Source organism: Astatotilapia calliptera, chromosome 7, assembly GCF_964374335.1.
Source record: "Astatotilapia calliptera chromosome 7, fAstCal68.1, whole genome shotgun sequence".
Lineage (NCBI taxonomy): Eukaryota > Metazoa > Chordata > Actinopteri > Cichliformes > Cichlidae > Astatotilapia > Astatotilapia calliptera.
The window spans coordinates 20,577,478-20,597,325 of NC_137428.1; the positions used below are offsets into that span (position 1 = coordinate 20,577,478).

Consider the following 19,848-nt stretch of genomic DNA (forward strand, 5'->3'; position numbering starts at 1 on the left):
TGACACACCTTTAAACCTTAAACGGGAAACAGAGGCCAAAATTGAACAAGGGGACACTGGAAAATGTTGCCTCCTCTAATGAATCTTGCTTTTTGCTGCGATATGCAGATTATAGGGTCACAATTTAGGATAAGCAGCATGAAAGCATAGATGCATCCTGCCTTGTGTTGACGGTTCAGGCTGCTGCTGGTGGTGTAAAGGACCTGAGCGTTGTTTAAACACCACCTGACTATTGTTGCTGACCCTGTCCATTCCTTGGACCAAAGTGCGTGTTTCTTGAAAAAGAGTGCACTGTACAAATGGCCAGATCTCAATCAGAACGAGGAGCCAACAAATATGCAACAACTGTGTGATGTTATCATGTCAACATGGACCAAAATCTCAGAAATGTTTCTAGAAATTATTCGATGCCACAAAGAATCAAAGCAGTTCTGAAATCAAAAAAAGTAAAAGGTGTGTAGTGAGTGCAGATATAATTTCTAACCTAGCCGTGCCTTTTGTGGTAAGACAGTAGGCAGCATCGCTGGGCATGACTACTTTTGGCAATTTAATTTTTTGCATCAGCTAATACTAATACTGATTTCTCATGTACTTTGTTAGCAGCAGAAGAGATCAGACACTTGAAATTAGCAGCACAGGAGGCCTCGAGGATGTGGTTTTTTTATTTTAGTAATAAGTCTTATAAATCTTTACAATTCTAGTTTTTTAAAAGTGAATATTTTCCACTTTTCTCCAAGTTAAATGACTCAAAAATGTTTTTCCCTCTAAACAAAAATAACAACAAATAAAAACAGCCCTGACTGTCCGCCCACTAATTGTGTTAACGTGAGGCCAATCAGATGTTCTGCCTCGTCTTCAAACATTAGTTGGACATTTGAAAAGGAAAAATGACAACAGAGACTTGCATTAAAATCCATCTTTATTCATATTAAGTCATTTTTAAAGTTCCTTTGTGTATCAAGTATTGTCATGAAAACATTCCACTATCCCCGTCCACTCCGTCTGGCCCTCCATCCATAATCCGCCCTTTTGTGTGGAATTCACAGAACGAGGTGACACTGTCAGCTTGGCTTAAGCCCATTATTTCCCGGTGAAGGCTGTGAAATGAGAAGCGCAGGCTCCCCTCTCCCTCCTTCACTTGTTCAGGCACTTTTTTCTTCTTCTTTTTGACTCCATATGCACATTCCAGATGTCCTGCAATGACCAGCAGCAGGTTTAAAAAGAAGCCGAGCACCAGGTCCGCGCACACGTGTACGCACCAACTCCTCTCTGACGCAGGTCCATTCCTGGTCTGATCTATCAGAGGTGTCCCGTTTTGTAATCATTCGCAAATCCACATCATGTGCAGACATTTGGTTTCGGGCTACATAAATACACTTCATCCATATACAGTCACTTTACAAATATTCAGTTAGTGTATGCCGACCCTCGTAGACTCATGCAACCATCATGCACATACCACTTATTACTGAATTTTGCTGCCAGGCTGATAATGTCATCAAATTAGAGGCTTTAAAATCCCAACTATTTCACAGTTATGACCCACAAACGTGTGCTGGCCTCGAAAAATCAGTAAATTGTATCTTTAAAAGCGGCATGCCATACAGTTTCTTATCTGAAATTCTGAATTCAAGACTTAAAAGATTTATGCCAATAACCCACTGTGCAACACCTTGAACTGTACTCTAACAAACTACAAATCATTCTTCAGTATCAACTCAATTCATGCCATATCCATCTGAATATCAGTAAACCACAATGCAAACTATCTAATCTAGTCACGTCTGCATTTATCTATACAATATTTACAGTACAGGCTCTTTTTCTTTTGGTCATGGGTAAATATAACAGCACAGAAGCACAGGCACACGCATCGACACATAGACCGACAGAACATCCAGTACCAACTTGCAGAGACTAAACAAACATTTAAGTGCAAAAGAAAAAGAAAAAAAAACTGATAGAAAATAGCACACGTTTATAGCTTTGCTTAAATATCACAAAAACAATGAAGTGTCAGTTTTCCTTCTCTTTACAACATATGACATCTTTGACATGAGCAGATGCAGAAATATATTGAACACTAAGGTGTGTTTTGGTTAGATGGTAAAAATGAATAAAAAGGAGGAGTTCGGTGTGGTCTTTTCTGCATTTTCAGGTCCAAGGTTGGTGTTGGTATTGTTCTTTTTTTTTTTTTTTTTTTAAACATTTTGTCTTCCCTTCTATCTCGGAGCTAACATAAAATGGTAGTACCATATGTCCTCATAGGCTGTTGTGTACTGTCCCTTTGCTCCATTTCCCAGCCAGACAACTGAACAAACCCCAACCACTTCTGGGAGACTGGAGTGTGTCCATGAGCGTCTGTTTAAATAAGGCTATATACAGATAATGTCACTCTGGCATCACTCCAGGTGATGTTTACATTTATAAAGGCGGCTTACATCAGCCCTATATCTCCTATTTCTTAAATTAAAACGTGCCGTTACCCTTTGCAGTGTGTTTTCCCTCCTTCGATCAGCAGCCAAATCTTGTTTAGAGTCTCTCTAAAGTTCACGTCATTATAATAACCCAGTTCCTGTCTTGGCTGCCATCTTTTTTCAGCCTTCCTTCACTGTATCCAGATGGTGTTGTTTCGCTCTGGTCGGCGGGGATCGGTGGCTGCGGCGTTGCCAGTTGCGGTGAGGTCACTAAATGTGGAGAAAAACTGTTCCATCTCTTTCTGTAGCATCTGGTTTCGCCGCTCGGCGTCATCCTTGGCGCGCTCAGCGTTGCGCAGCTTGATCTCCGCCATGGTGTACTTCTTCCTCTCCTGGTCCAGCTCCTCGTGTAGGTTCACCATTTCAGTCTCCAGCTCCAAATTACGCTGCTCCAAACTGCAAATGAGGCATACACGGGATTAGGAAAAGATTAGCAGTGCCGTAGTGAACAGAGGATTTGCTCATCTCAGAGCACAAGGGCAGCTGCAGATCTTTTTAATTTTCTTAATGACCTAATGAATTACATGCAACCACAATCTCTGGGGCTGTGGAAGTCTTAGAGGCCCAAAAATAAAATAAAAAAGGCAAATGGCAAACTGATACAGCTCCATAGTTTTCCATGTTAATATAGCCAACTTTAAGATGAACTATAGCTCAAAGAAAAAAACCCCAAAATAATTCTTTGGCAAATTTCCTCTTCCTTGACGGCTGTATGGGGGCATTTTTCTCAAACTTGATGTTCAAACAGTCTGAAAGCTTAAATAAGTTACGGATTATTCAGGAAAGGGCTATTTTGAGTGACTTCTAGGTACCTTTTCGTCCTGTTCAGTGTTCAGGTTAGATTGGAGATATCAAACTTTCGCCTATGTGAAGTGCCACCAGTGAAACTCTTCTTTTTGTCAGTATAAAACAACTACACATTTAATGCCTGCTACATTGTTACATAAAAAAGAGGTGTAGTTTCAACCATATGTCTCAGTTTTGTTTTGCATTTGCAGCAGCAAATGAAAAACATCTGTCAGCTTGACTCGTAAGTAGAAAGAAATAATTGTATAAAACTACTTACCACTTTTTTCTTTTATTACTTTGGTACAGGATGAATGTAGCAAAAGCTGTAAAACTTAACAAAACACAATTTATGCCCACTTTGACATTTTCCAAAGCCATGCAGTGGGCTGAATTGGAGTCACTTGTCCCCCACTGGAACCCGAGCCTCATGCTTGACAACTTTACAAGCTTGTAGCTAAAGGAACAGAGTGAAAAAGACAGCTTCTGATTGGCTATTTGATCCTCACTGGAGAGTTTGCCCGTTTTGTTGCTTTCCCATTATACGACAAAGCCATGTGGTTGCCAAAGACTAAGGCAGCTGTTCAGACTTGTGTACACTCCTGCTCATTAATGGGAATGCCCATTAATAAGATTTTGATTGGTGGTTTCAGTTTTATTTCATCTGCAGCCATCAACTTAGATGATCTGCCAAAAGGCCACGGTGACCTTTGGATAGTAATGAGCCAACAAAGGGCAGCTGGTGAAGCTGGCAGGAGGTTACAAGGGCTAATGAGATAATGATGGAATCAGGTGAGGGGCATAAAAAAAAGAAAAGATGTGGGCAGACACAGAGGAGGGTGCAGTCACTGCCAGTGAACTTGAACTCTGCGTTTTAATGAAGTGGTGAGATGTTGATTTATAGAGTGGATCCTGATGCTCTAGAAAAGTTTATTCACTGGCTTCTTGTGAAATGGAGGGAATGGTGGACGTAGTAAAAAAGGAAAGAAGACACAGAGCTGGGTGGAGGATGTTGTGTTTTATCACTCATGTACCGGTATGTTTCTGTCAACCTGACTAACGCATGAAGCCTGCTGCACTAAAAGAAAACAGTGGTCTCTTAGAGCCACCCATGCAAAACAACATTTTACAGCAGGTTTATAGTTGGGACACATTTTTTTCCTGTTCACTGCTGGCATAATACAGAACAAAGTAAGGCTTTGAAGAGCTGTAGCATCTGACTAACGTGTGCCAGCTTTTCATATCCACAGGAAGGAAAAATTCAAAATAGGGACTTGGTTTTTTTTAAGTGCTAGATTAAGAGAGATTTGAAATTTCCTTTTTTCTCTTTTGATGTGACTGATCTCTACTGGTCTAAACCTTTGAAGATGACAGTAAGGTACACAAGAAAACCTCACTGGTTTACATGCCTGATCACCTGAGAAAAAAGATGGATAGTTTGCAAAAAAGGCCAAAGTAAAGATTAAGCGCTTGTATTGATTCAAGCCCTTCACACATGGAGCCGTACCTTTTTATCCTGGCCTCATACTCGGCCTTCTGCTTGTGCATTTCCTGCTTAAGACTGGCCACTAGACTGTGCAGAGCGCTGTGGTTGCCGGGTCCGTTACCAACAGGAAAACCGTCGCTGTTATCACTGCTGCTCGTGCCCCGACTGCTCCTCCCAACCTCTCCACTTCCTTCTCTGTCGCCATTTCTGCCCTCTCCTCCTTCGCCAGACTGGGGATGCACGCAGTCTTGTGCTGGTCCATCCAAGTCTTCGTAGTGCCCTCCATAGAAGTCCTGCTCTGGGCAGGTGGTTGTGGAGGAGCGACAGGAAGTGGAGTTGTCAGGGAGGGAGATTTCACAGGAAGAAGTGGACCAGGTGGCACTGTCCACACTCTGCTTGTCCTCGCAGCTGGTATTCAGACACGTGTTGGCGATCTGGTTCTGCTGCTGCAGGTTGTGATGGTTTAGCTGCACGTTATCGTATGTGGACAGACGATTCTGATTGGTTGTCTGATCTCCGCCGTGGCAGTCACGAGCTTTGCTGTTCTCCCGTAACATTACACAGCCATTCGGCTGCCAGAGGCTGTTGCGGCTGTTCGGACTCCCTGTGACAGCGTCAGTCCCATGAACGCCCATGCGTACAACTCCAGTCCCATTCCCTGTAGCGCTGTTTCCACTCGTGACGCCGCTGGTGCCCATTTTTGTCCCCGAGCCTTTGAGTGTGCCACTGCGACGCACCGGTAAGCTGCCACCTCCACTCTGGCTCTTTTCCACAGTGGGATCTGAAGAGGGTGAGGAGCTGAAGGACCCATTGGTAACAATGCCACTGCCTTTACTAAAAGCTGGATTCTTTTTAACGGTCAGCGGTGGACTGCGGGTGACGTCGAAGCGTCCCATGACTCCATTGCGGGGACTTGCCGATCGTGGGGAGCCACTGTTGTCTGCGTGCTGACGGTGTGAAGGAGACTCGTTGGCTTCCCAAACACACTGCCGCACAACATGTGTGTTGTTGTTCTCAGCATTCTGAGACACTGTAGTGATGGCTGAGGTAGATGTAGTGGTTTGTCGCCGTGGCTGTTCAATATTGTTGTTGACGAGCTCGAGGGCAGTAGGGCTGTCTTCATCTCGGGGGAAAAGCACGTCGTGGTGACCAATCAAAACAGCCATGAGCTGCTGGACCAGAACAGTACCTAAAAAGAAACCGAACATCATCATCATCTTTCTTTTAAAACCAACATTCATCTTATTTAAGATTTAAAACTAAATATTAAGAAAGTAAGACACGTATACCTGACATTCTTCAACACTCACCTTCCATAATTGCTACTGGATCCTCAATTTTTGGCCTCAAGATATTTGGCCCAAAGACTGTGGCCAAGTTTTGGACACTCATTTTATTCACCCCTGAATATGACTGGACTTCATCAAGAAACCTAGGGAAATGGAAAATATCAGCTTCTCATGGTTCAACAATGTAAAACTGTATCCAAAGTTAATTATCAGTACCTGCAGATGTATTTTAGGAGGTTGTAGTTCACTGGAGGTAGACTTTCCACGAGCCTTCTCAATTCCTTCATACCCTGCAGATAATAAACAGTTTTAAAGTAACAGTAACTCAGCAAAATAATCATTCATAGAAACTTTTGCAACAGATTGTCTGTAAAGCCCGTGATTGATCACAGTGTGTATAATGAAACAATCACACCCAGGATCCAGTGGGAAATGAATCAGTGGAAAAGAGGGGGGTTTATGTAAATATATGCTCACTGCTCACTTCATTAGGTACACTTATTTAACAAACATCTGAACAATCAATTCTGTGGGAAGAAACTCGAAGCATTCAGGTGTTTAGATACTGTCAAGACTGTTTTGAGCTGACGGGAAAGCAACGGTAACTCAAATGACAACTTTTTACAAACGAGGAATGCAGACGAGCATCTCTGAATGCACAGTACAGTGAACGCTGAAGCAGATGGGCAACAGCAGCAGAAGTCACTGTGTGCCCCTCCTTAACTGAGAAAAGGAAACTGGGGCTACAATTTGCATGAACTCGCCAAAATTAGACAATAAGATATTGGAAAAATCTTGCCTAGTCTGCTGAATCTTGTTTTCTGCAGCAACTCTCACATGAAAAGGTCTGAATTTGGCAGGATGAAAGCATGGATCCATGCTGCCTTGTATCAGCTGTTCATGTTGCTGCTGGTAGTTTAATGGCATAGGGAATATTTTCTTGACACATTTTGTATCACCCTTAGAAAAACCCAAGTATTCCAGCTTTATATTTAATGAAAATCCTTTTTGCTCTCGATACAAAACTGTGACTAGAAAAAGCAAACCAGATATAAGAGGATTTATCATTATACCCATTTATAAACTATCTATATGGATGTGCCACTGAATCAGAAGTAGTCTCAGTTAGGTTACTGAGAATAAAGGATATGTGGAAACGCTCTGAGGCCTTTTCACATAAAAAAAAAATAAAAAATAGTGAACTCTTTTCCATCCATCTCCTTTCAACTTCAAAGTCCCAGGAGGGTTAAAAAGTGAGGAAACTCATCCACACTTTACCATATGTCTTCTCATACCCATCTGTAGCATATACACACACACACACACACAAAAACCACAAACTTAGGTTCAGGAATGCTGAAGAGGGGAAAGACACTGAGGGAGCAAAAGGCTAACCCCAGCCATGCTGCCGACCGTGCCTCATGGTGTGAGCGAAATCCTATTTAGATGTTAAAAGTCAAAACGGACTCAACAAAGTCATTGTGTGTGAAACACAGGGCTGAGCGCGGATGACTGGGCGGCAAAAGAGCAGATTAAAAGCCAAAGAATAAGACTTCTGTGAGGGCTTTTCAGTACCAACGTTTATTGTTATAAAGGTTGAAACTTTAAAAAAAAAATAAAATCCGTATGTGTGCGAAAGCTAATTTGCCAGTAGATGTGGTTACAAAGAAAGCAATCATCGCATGTTTCTTACCATTTCATCATCTTTGCCCAGGAGCTTGGCGCAGGACAGGAACTCATCGTACTTCTGGAAGGGGATGACGGGCTCGGGCAGCTCTCTGAGATACAGTTTCAGCAGAGAAGCTACTGTGTGCACATCTGTGTTACTGTTGAGAGACAAGACACCGGTAAAAAGTTAGGGCCATCATTTATCCTGAACCGCATGGAGACAAACAGCAATCACCATGAGGCCAACTCCAACTTTAGGTTTCACACTGTTGGAGAAAAATGTCAAGCTGTAATAGTGTAGCTGTAGTGTATGCATACAACTGACATTACTGACCAACTACTGACTGCTAATGCAGGTGGTACAATCATTTTCCAGTTTTTATTTTCTCTGTTTCCAATCGGCACTTTCTGATTTATTTAATACGCCAGCACCAGCCTAAACGTCTGCCAAGAGGCCACTGCAGCCTCTGGAGCAGCTGGCGAGGCAGGCAGGAGGTCGTAAGGCAGGAGGTCACTAATGAGGGAATTCGCAAGATGAGGGACATCAAAATCAGACACAGGCAGGTACACGGGAGGCTGTAGTTTCTACCACAGCAAAGCACAAACAGGAGGGCAGAAATGTGTTACTGTGCAGAGGACGTGATGGACGCACTCGTCAGTGTGAATTTGAATTTCGGGAAGTGGTGAGATGTTGATTTATAGAGTCGATCCTGACAGTTTCATCCAGGTTTTATTTATGTTATTGGTTGGAGTGGCACAATGCTGTGAAAAAAGCGATCCATAGCTTGGCTCAGTATGTTTCATTACTCAAGTATGCTCTAGATGAAGGCTGCTGCATTAAACAATCAGTGCTTAGTCTCCTACAGCCACCTACACACAGCATAATATAACAGCAGGTGTATAATTGGGAAGTATGATTGTTCCTTTTTACTGTTGGCAAAATACTGAACAAAGAGATGCCTCGGAAAGTTTGTGTGGCTGGCTACCACGTCCCTGCCAAAGGAAAGAAAAGCACGAAATAAGGGTTTTTTTTCTCCCAGTCCATTAATCCTGGACATCACTGAGCTGAATTTACCGTGAAGAGGGTGATTCTCACAGTTTACTGATCTTTATTGGTCTAAAATATTACCTGTGGAGATAACGGATATAAATGAGAGCTTGGCTGCCTTACAAGGCTTATCAAGTGGATAAGTAGTTAAGAAAATGGATGGACGGGCTTCAAGTGCTTTTGAAAAAGACCAGAGCAAACCAGTGATGGGACTAACGGCGTTACTTACGGCGTTACTTTTTTCAGTAACGAGTAATCTAACTAATTACTATTTCTATCGTTACAACGCCGTTACCGTTACTAACAAGAAAATGTGGTCCGTTACTATTTTTCAAAAAACAGATGGTTGAACCTGTGTCCAGTTTATATCAGTTGCACGGAAGTAGCTGTAAGTAATCTGGTCGCTACAGCTTTAAGCAACTGTGCACTCCCGCGGACGGCAATCGCTTTCTGGCAGACGAACACTTTTTGGCACAACACCTGAAGCTGCTAAGGGGGTAAAACAATCACATGAGTGCTGCTGTTTGAGTGAGGAAGAATAAAGTACCGTGGTCGTGGTAAGCCAATCACATGACAACAACAACAACAAGCAACAAGCAGCAACAAGGTGATATATACCAGTTTTTAAATTGTGTTAATAGGCCACGTAAAACCAGAGTCATGATAAACAATATATGCGTGTTTTTTCCTGAATACTTTCGTCATGTTGTCTAAGGACAGCGCTAGCAAGCACCCTCTGCTTATGAGCAAAAAAAAAAAAAAAAAAAAAAAAAAGGACAAAACCCCCCCCCACCCCTTTCGTGTTGGTGGAAAAATGCACCATGTCGACCAATCAATAATGATATGGCACCAAGACATTTGGTTGTTTAGAAAGAGGGGGAAGTTTTAGGAGTGATGGCGAGAGAGAGAGCGAGAGAGAGAGCGAGTTTTGAGATGTGAGAGATTTGTGACGTTTAGCGTGTTTGGAGTGTGTAGTTAATGTGTTGTCTTGTGTAGTTAGTGTGTAGTGTTGTGGATAGTTTTGTGTTGTGTGTCAGAACAATGAGGCGACTGCTGTCTCCAGGTAGAAACAGGAGGAGTGATACACCTGCTGCTGTCAGACCTGCAGGTATCAGGCTGTGATGTTCTCCTTTATAATGGACAGAAATTATTTTTTTGGAGTGGCACAAATAGTTTGTGCGGCATCTTATTGATGCAGAACAGCTGATTGTTCTGTAAATAGTTTGAAATGGTTATTTAAAAAAGGGTAAAAGGTAAATGACTGCAAACAACTTTGTTTGCAAAACCTGTGCATAGGATTTTAAATTGACAATTTATAGTTGCATTTAAAGTTATGAAATATGATTAATTAAACATGTTTGTGGATGTTACAGTAAAAAAACTTTTCTACTTGGAATTTATGTTTTTTGTCTGATTTATGATCAATTGTGTTAATGCAGTATGTCAAAATGAAAACATAACTGTAAATTCAGACACGTGAGGTTGTGCTGAAAAGAATGATACCAAACAAGGCAAAGTAAATAGTTTTTAAAGGTGAAATATAGAGGTTTAATCAAAAGTAGTGAAAAATGGCCAATTATACCCTGGACCCCAGAGGGTTACATTTTTAAAAAAAGTAACGCAATAGTTACTTTTCAAGTAATTAATTACTTTTAGACTGATATTTAACATTTTACAATAACAAACACAACCTGCAATTCCAACTTCCATATTTCTGTTGTTTTTATATATCCTCAAATGTTAGAGCACGCATTTGTCCATTTTGCAACATTGTTTTAACTTCCCAAAATCTGAGTTCAAGTCCACACATACTTTCAGTTGTACAAATAGGAAATAAGTTGATTATCTTGGATATTTGTACCTTGTGTTGTGAAACTGGTGTCTACAGCACTTTTTTTTTCTGGTTAGAGCCCTTCCGAGATCTGTAGAACCGATCTACATTTAAATACAAAAATTTGGACAAAGTGGCGGTTCTTGTTTTGTTTTAGATACCCTGTGCAGCATACTGTACGTACTGAGGCTGCTGTTACTCTGGAACCAGGCAGTTTACATTTACACAAGTTTAAGATACAGATTGCCATTAAGTTTGAGACAGTTTTGCTGTTGTACAATCAACTATTTTCAATACGCTAAATGGACGGCATTGGCTAACTTCCATCCATCCGTTCATGACTCCATCGGTTAACATGAAATGCTTTAAAATAAGCTCATATTATACCTCGTACTGTCACTTGGCTACTCTGCAAACACTTCTTTAGCAAACACATTTCTGATATTGTGACATCCCTACTTCTATGTTAAGTTTTCCTGCCCTACTTGGGATTTTTCAAGGGGCTCAAACCTTTAACTGGTGATTGTAAACTGGGAATGAATATTGCGACTGGTTGTCTGCCTTTCTGTGTTAACACTGTGCTGGACTGTCAATCTTGTCCAGGGCACACCCCTTTTTTCCCTGACAAAGTGGTGCTATCTCACAAACTAACATATCATGAAAGTTTCCATCCACCTATAGGTCCTGTTAAGTGCTTATCCAATGCAGGATAATGGGAGGTTGGCACCTGTACCAGCTGTCACTGGGTGAGAGGCAGGGTTGAGTCGAAATCTTTTTTTCTGTGAGGCGGCAGTGCTAATGTCATCACCACTGTACTGCTCAGACTCTTATTTTTGTCTATTATTGCTCCGTAATGATGGTTAGGAGCAAACTGTTGCATTCTTGTTTTCATCATACTGGACAGAATAATTTGTCTTTGATTTAGATTTAGCAGAAATTTGGTGGAATTCAGTAAGCTCCAATCAAGATGATGACTTTGGTCTGATGGGACACAGAAAAACTCATTTGTGCACAAAAATGTTCCTCTGAGCAGACACGTCAATGAACTGAGCTGTGCCGCTTTCTGTGCTCTCCACACACCCACTCAGTCCAGAGGTCTAATTCAGCAACAGAAAATACCTGTTAAGGAGGTCAAGGGGCATATGGGTCCTTAAACCTTATTATATAATAAGGTAACTGCCTGCATTTGTTTATTATCTGTGTGGTTGTGCTCAAAAATGCAAAACCGGTTCAGTTTTGATTATTTGAAATCCGAATAATGTGTGGCAAAATGCAACACACAAATAACCAACAACAGAGTTGTGTTTTCTCTAATGTAATGAGGCGATATTCAAGCTGTTGTGTTCAGAGGGACAAAATGAAAACTGGCAGTTAAACACCCATGTTTGATAACGATGACAGCTTCATCTCACAAGCTAACATTCCACCAGAATGACCTGAGACTGACCTCCAAGTGGTAACCATAAAACTGACAAATTGGACATTAGCCATGCAGAAGAAGACAGCCAAAGGAGGCCAAGTGCTAATATGAATTATGACAGAATTTGGGAGACCTGCAGAACTCCCACAGTAAAGATGGTTGAACAATGAGGCTGTGTTTTAAATATAAGACATGAAAAGAGCTGAGGAAATTTGTTCTGATACATCATCGTGTGCAAGAGACATCTCACCAGGTCAGGTATGAATATGGTGCCTGCAACAGATAGTGGACAGATAGTGTGCAAATATTCCTCATATTTGCACACTATCTGACCTCTCCCTGCATGGAGGGGAGTTATCATACATTTTAACTATCATGGATTTACCACATCGGTCTTTGTGATAGCGCTGTTCAAGCAGCTTGATACTTATTCAGGTACTTATCCTCAGTTTAATAAATCATAACAATAATGTTTTTGCCAAGCTTCAATTATCACATTGCTTAGACTTAAGATACATATTAAATATTCCTAAATTAAATAATTATGTCTTTCATAATTGATACAGGTTTCGAGCAGCTGTATCACTCAAGTTTCTCTAAGCAGATACAACTGAACCCTGTACTAACCCGCCCACTTTTTTTGCATTTCAACTCCCCGAGCCGAACGTATCAAGTCGACATTAAAACGCACTGAGGAAATCTAAACCAGCCTGTACGGGCACATTTCTGCTTACCAATCAAAAGAGGGCTTCTCTCCACAGTCAAAGGCATCCTGCAGCTCTTTGACCAGGTTGGCCTGTCCTGGCAGCCTGAAAAGGCCCTCTTCCTGAAGACCCCTCTGCCGAATGAAATCCACGCACTGCTCTACCAGCATAGGGGCGAGCTTGTTCCCAAACCGGCGTTCATACCGCACGGTCTCTTCCAGCTTCTGACCAAAGATCCCTGAAACAGACACACACAAAAAGTTTGCTAATGCTATAAAGGTGATAAATGTCAACTCTTCAGTTCAGTTCCTTTTTATTTCAAACATGTACATTCACAATCATTACAAAATATCATTCCATTTTTTTGTTTGAAAAGGAGTAGGCAGAAGTATACACTTATACTCTATTTATGCTGTTTACATTTTGTTATGCAGCCAAGCTTATAATTTAATACAGTGTGTAGGGCTGCTCAATTAATCGAATTTTAATCACGATTACGATCTGGGCTTTCAACGATCATTAAAAATGACTGAGCCGATTATTAGCCCCTCCCTCATTTATCCGCGACACCTTAAAGGCCGGTCTGTGAAAATATTGTCGGGCATAAACCGGTCCGTGGCGCAAAAAAGGTTGGAGACCGCTGATTAAGAGGACCCGAGGGAAGCTCGGAAAGCTAAGCAGAAGTTATTTGGAGAGTGACTGCCGTTGGTTGAAAAGAGAGTTTAAAAAAAAAAAAAAACTTCAGTGGTGTTGCACACTATGTTATATTATTTTTTTAAAGTCATTGTTAACCCTTTAAAGCCGGTCAGAGCAGCACGCTCCGTTTTGCGTAACTATTTTTAAATCCCTGTAGAACCTGAACCGTGTAAGCTAGCGCAATAATTTGTTTTGCATATGAAACCGGAGGAGTTGTACTTACATCTTATGCCATCAGCTTGTCCTCGGTCACAGTTTCGTTCCACATATAGCTTTGCAAAAATTGCATAAAAAGCGCTTGCAGGAACAAAAACATAATATTCCAGAAACACGCTTTGCCGTTCCTATCAGCTGTTCGTAACACTTCCCACAGTGAAATGATGCACATGCTGTTTTCTTTGCAAATTTGCATCATAGGATTGTTTTTTGTTTTTCCTGCAGTATATAAAAATTGCTGTATCTCCAAAATAAAACTATGAAGACACTCAAAATAAATTTCCTGTGGTGGGAAACTATTTTTTGCAACTTTATTGTATTTAAAGTTTTGAGGGATAAACCTCTTAAATTTCTCCAAGTAGAAATATATGTAAACAAAACAAAAGCGATTTTCAATTTTTTTTGTAGTTTATTGCACTTTTTTGCAATTTATGTAATTACTATGGACTTAATGCATACATATTATTAAAATATGGGCTATAACAGTTGTATTGATGTATAGCAACTTGAAATGCTCCCACAAATGGCACTACAGCATGTAAAAAAATAATATAAGCTCTGGTGGACTTGGTTCTATAGTAGGTCTTAAAGGGTTAAATAAATATCGTCAAATAATCGTGATCTCAATTTCAGTGAAAATAATCGTGATTATCATTTTTGCCATAATCGAGCAGCCCTAACAGTGTGTACAAGATATTTATTCATATATATATATATATATATATTTTTTTTTTTTTATCTAGAGAAATCAATGCTGTTTAATATGTTGAACTCCCTGACATTTCTCAAAGAATTGCAGAGGCCATTAGCATACCATCTACAGCTCAAGTAACATCAAAGAGAGCAGTTAAATCAATTGAAAGGAATTTATGATAAGGTTTTCCTGACAATCCAAGCAAATAAAATGTAAAATATTCTCTCTTGCACACACACACACACACACACACACACGCACGCACGCACGCACACACACACTTAGTCTGATGATCAAATCTCTAACTTCCTGAGCACCTCTCGCCTTTTGTCCGAGGCAGACGCTGTAGAAAAAAACCCAGCCTGATTTCCATTTACAGCCGTCTCATGTGGATGCAACACAAGAGGGGATTAAAGCTGCCTTCCTGAGAGATTTGGATCTGCATACTTTTCCAGTCTCCAGATACAGAGAGAGGCTACTCACACACATACACACACGTGGTACAACATGGTACAATCAGACGCCGGAAACCGATTCAGCCTACCAGCATCCTCCTTAACACAGCAAGAAACGGCTTCAAATAGCCAGGGTCTGAAATAGACACTAAAAAACTAGAAGCTTAAGATTTTCAACAGGTGTATTGAGACTTTTCCCACAAACTGCTGCAAAGGCTTCAAAACATTTCTCATTAGAAGCGAATGTAATTACTCACCCCTCTTAAAAATGACGCAACTTTTAAGTTTCCAGAAAAAAGGCCTATTAATAAATTTGTGATAAGAAAACATACCAGAGGTGCAAATTTTCAAGTGCGTGCACACAAGCATTTTCCCAAAACCAGCCCTAATCTTTGCAGAAATGACAGAGAACAAAACAAAAGCAGTGGAATAGACTGGATGCATCAGTTTGACAGCGGGTCGGCCAAACTGTTCTCATTTCCATCTCTCAGAAAGCTGTCTTTGCTTGATGAGAAGAAGCTCCTCAGAAGTCTGGAGTCGCTCTGGGATTTTGCCACTTCGATCTTCACAGCAACCCCAATATGACAAAACAGTGAAATATCTGAAGCTGTGGGTCCACTTTTCCAAATATTAGACAGACCAGAGTAAAATACAGAAGAGCTCAGCTTCACTTTAGTAAAGAATGATTAATATCCGCGTGTATCGAAAAGAGAAGAAAGGGAAAAAAAATGAGTGAAAATGAGGTCATTCCTCCAGACGTTTTGGTCATGAGTCTAGGAATGTTTTCCTGGGTCACATGTAAATGTGTGTGTGTGTGTGTGTTTGTGTGTGTGTGTGCACCAGCTTATGCAGAGTGTGAGCAAGTGTTATATGAATATTTGGCGCTCCCAATAGTGCTGGATATGGGACAAACCACAAGACCAAAGCGTGCACATGAGTGACATCTCTGCAAAAAATCTTAGTATCTGCCAGTTGCACAGAATCTCTCTCTCTCTCTCACTCACACACACAAGTATAAAAGTGATTTTAGTTCATGGACAACATACAACCTGTTTTATCAAATACAAACCAATAAGACATTTCATGATAATCCACATAAAAAACCTCGAATTGCTTCTCTGACCTTTAGTGTAAAGGTAAAACATGCAAACGTGTAAAACATTTGCATTTAATGAACTGCCAATTTACAAAACTGACGAGGCCGGTCTGGATTGTCGTTAAGGAAATAAAGTTTAGATTCAACAATACGCCTCCAGACAGAAACATGCTGATGCAGCTCTGTTTGTTTTACCATCGCTCGGTGTGCCGTGGCAGGACTTAGGTAATGCTTTCGTTATTAAGATGGTTTAAAACGTAACGATGATTCAGAGATTTGGTATGGATGAAATTAACAGTTAGGACAACTACTCTCGGAGTGTGATCTGTATTTATGATTAGAAGAATGAACATAATTTAAAATTTGCCACTTAATTAGACACAATATGGTTAAAAACATTTGTTCCCTCCTACTGATAGTCTATAAATACTACTTAAAGCTCAGAAGCATAATATAAAGGCAAATGATGGCTGATCTCACATCCCGACTGACATTTAAAAACAAACTTTCTCCAGCTTTTATGGAGTTGAGATCAAAGGAAGTTTAGAAGAGGACACTGCAATCCAAAGCCAGAAGACAGATAAATGTACTTAACTGTGTGCTGCTTATCTGTGGGGTCACATTTAAAAGCAATTTTTTTTACTGTAAGTTATGACAGTTTTGGAAGCCACATTGAAGCTGAAAGTGCACAAGTGCGCAGGAGGTGAGGAGCTGAATTAATAGATGAAAATTGTTATGACCACCACTATTACTGAAAGTCAGTGCGGCACAGGGATCAGACAAAACTGGACAGAAATGGCACAGCAGTCTGGAATAGCTGACATTTACCACAGGGAACATGGCTTGGAAATGAGGCATTTTGAAAATATTAAAAGAAGCTCTTTTCAAATTCAAACACTTCCCCAAACTACGAAAAGACAACTGACATTTACCATGACACAGATCTCCAAAGATCCAGACGGAAAAGCCGCAGCTGCACATCTCACACTCTTTCCTGCTTAAGTGTTTGTTGCGGTTAATGCCACATCGCAGCGAGTGGCATCACAGCATGACGGTAAAGGTTTCAAGGGGGGCTCATTCATTCTGGCAGCCGCCTTCCTGTCACTTACTGAACAGAGTTTCACCACACTTCAGGATCACTCGTCAGCCAATCCGTGCTCAGCTAGCTTCTGCTGCTACTGCAAAATGTGAAAAGCTGGAATATGTGTGTGTGGTGTGTGCGCGCATGTGTCTGGGCTCTGTATATGTGTGCATGACAGAGACAAAGACAGCCTGGCTCTGGTCCAGCATGGAGCCACCTTTCGTGTGGTATCTTTGACGAATGGCTCATCCTTTTGAAGAGCAGTCAGCTGCAATAGACATCAAGCTGCCTGCACTGAAAACAGAGGGGCCAGCTCTGCCTCCTCTATTCATTTTGTTACTGAGAGCTGCCTGAACTGGCTGTCCAGTTACAAATGCTGCACTTGTGCCCTGTTCTTACACAAAGTAGGCCGGTGTCTGCCAAGGCGGTGGATAACGAAACCACGGCGGCGCAGCGGGAGGCTCGGTAATCAGCACGCTAATTCCAAAGTCAGGAACAACTTCATGAGAACAATTACAGCATCATGCACTTGAGCGATGACTCACAGCTTATTTTATGATTAGATTTCAGCTCACTTGACACATGTAACCGCTATAGAATGCATTTGTGTTCCTTTATTACATGACATGACCAGGCTGGGTAGAAATGAAAAACAAAAATGCTATGTGGAGATTCAAGAAGCACAGACTTGGATTTGATACTTCAAAAGACACTGAAAACATTATTATGTCAAGTAATGGCCAAGTACTGTGATAATGCCACCCGGAACACATGCCATGATGCCACAAGGGGAAAAAAAGGTTTTAAATGCCAGCACACTCTTATTTTATACTCAGTGGACTTTACCAGCTCTTTGTGCCATAGACTGCTGCTTGAAACATCCACATTACACAGTTGCTGCAGATTTGTCCCGTTCCACCACATGCCAGAGGTGATGGATTTAAGATCTGCTGACTGTGGAGGCTATTTCGTTACAGTGAACTCACTCCGAGTTCAAGAAGCCACTTTGAGATTATTTGAGCTTTGTAAAATAGCATGTCTTTCTAATGGAAGCTTCCATCAGTAGGGTACACAGTGATGATGAAGGGACATGGTGTCCAAGTGTCCCAGAAAATACCCGACACCATTGCATCACCACCAGCAGCCTGATCATTTGATACAAGTAATCTATGCTTTCATGCTGTTTACACCAAATTCTGCATGTTGCAGAAATCAAGACTCATCTGATGAGGAAATGCTTTATTGTTTTTTTAAATCTTCTGTTTTCCTATTTTAAAGAGTAGGTGTTTCCTGTTCTCAGCTGGAAGGAGTGGCAGTCAGTGTGGTCTTTTGCTGCTACAGTTCATGTGCTTCAAGTTCAATGTGTTGTCCATTTAGAAATGCTCTTTTGCATCACTGTTCAGCAGACTGGTCGTTCTCCTCTGACCTCTAGAACAAACATGACACTTCCTGCCAGAGAACTGTCGCTCACTTGAGGTTTACTCTTTTTCTCTGTAAACCATAAGGACGGTTGTGTTGGACAACAACCATGGCCAGAGATGGGCGCGTTACTGCAATCTGATTACTTTTTTCAAGTAACGAGTAAAGTAAGGGATTACTATTGCAAAAACGGTAATTCGATTACCGTTACTTTCCCGTAGGAACGCTGCGTTACTGCGTTACTAAAACCGTGATTTTTTGCGAGAATGTCTCATGACAGTGACGTAAGCGAGTGCGCCGTTAGTGACAACAGCTGTGTGCAGATCAACAATGGACCACATATCGATTGTGGGAGAGAGTATGAGCGTGCAGCGTTTAAAGCGTGGAAGTACTGACCTTACTTTGAGTTTGATTCCGTAAAAAGTGACAAAAACATTAGCGTCCATCGTGCGTGGGAAGAAAACTTCTTTTTACAGCGAAAAAAATCCCTAAACTTCCAAGCAAGCACCGAGAGCGCAACGACATAATGGGAAACTCACAGAGAAACTCGTGGATTCTTCAACTGACCGCGGCACACCTGCACCAGGGTAAACTTCCGCCTACCCCCAGTCCTGCTTTACGGTGAAAATAGAGCAACAGGACCGCTAGTCTTTGACTTTATTTATTTTCTGCTGTGTTTTACTTGCATCTATTTGATGCAAGTAAAACAGAGTGAGTGTAAACACTAAAAATATTTTATTTTATGTGCTGGAATGTGCAGAAAATAGGTTTAAATCTTAAACTAATTTATTCAAGTCAGAGAATGTTGCATATAATTACATTTTTTTGCTTGATGCATAAAGTTAAAAGATTAAAACTGATAAAACAAGTTAAAAAAAAAGAGACTTTTCCATTTGATTACATTTTGTATGATGGATTATGCAGAAAAAGTAGAATTGGGCTGAAAGATCTATCGCTTTATCACCTCTTCAGGTTGTAAATCGTGTTTTTAAAAAGTAACTAAGTAACTAATTAATTACTTTTGAAAATAAGTAATCAGTAAAGTAACGGGATTACTTTTTGGGGGAAGTAATCAGTAATTAGTTACTGATTACTTTTTTCAAGTAACTTGACCAACACTGACCATGGCACATTCAACGTCGCTTAAATCACCTTTCGTCCCCCTTCTACAGCTGTGTTTGAACTTCTGCAGGTTGTCTTGCTGATGTCTACACATTCAAACAGTTAAAAACAGAATAATTCAAATAAATGTTACCACTAATACGCTGTGTGTTCAGATGTACATATCTTGGACATGCAGAAGAGCATATCCAAAATATGCAACTAGTAGTTATTTTAATTACTTTGCTTTCCTATGAACTTGAAGTAGTCTGGTATTGTCTTCTGCGGTATCAACAATTCATTTTTACCCAGAGAATCTGGGGTAGTTTCAGTTTTTCAGACCATTCTCTGTAAACCCTAGAGACAACTATGTGGGAAAAT

At 40.9% G+C, this 19,848-nt stretch overlaps 1 protein-coding gene across 6 annotated transcripts in view; it reads right to left on the bottom strand.

Annotated features, from left to right (window-relative positions):
• Positions 1-901: 901 nt before the first annotated feature.
• arhgap24 (Rho GTPase activating protein 24) overlaps positions 902-19,848 on the bottom strand; it is an 88,692-nt gene continuing 69,745 nt past the window's right edge. For all 6 annotated transcript variants that reach the window (XM_026173541.2, XM_026173544.2, XM_026173543.2 and 3 more), the window contains 6 exons: positions 12,740-12,947; positions 7,732-7,864; positions 6,255-6,328; positions 6,060-6,181; positions 4,771-5,938; positions 902-2,873 (listed from right to left, as the gene is read on the bottom strand). In XM_026173541.2, the coding sequence (XP_026029326.2) occupies positions 2,609-2,873; positions 4,771-5,938; positions 6,060-6,181; positions 6,255-6,328; positions 7,732-7,864; positions 12,740-12,947 (1,970 nt within the window). In that variant the 3' untranslated portion in view covers positions 902-2,608. The remainder of the gene's footprint in view (positions 2,874-4,770; positions 5,939-6,059; positions 6,182-6,254; positions 6,329-7,731; positions 7,865-12,739; positions 12,948-19,848) is intronic.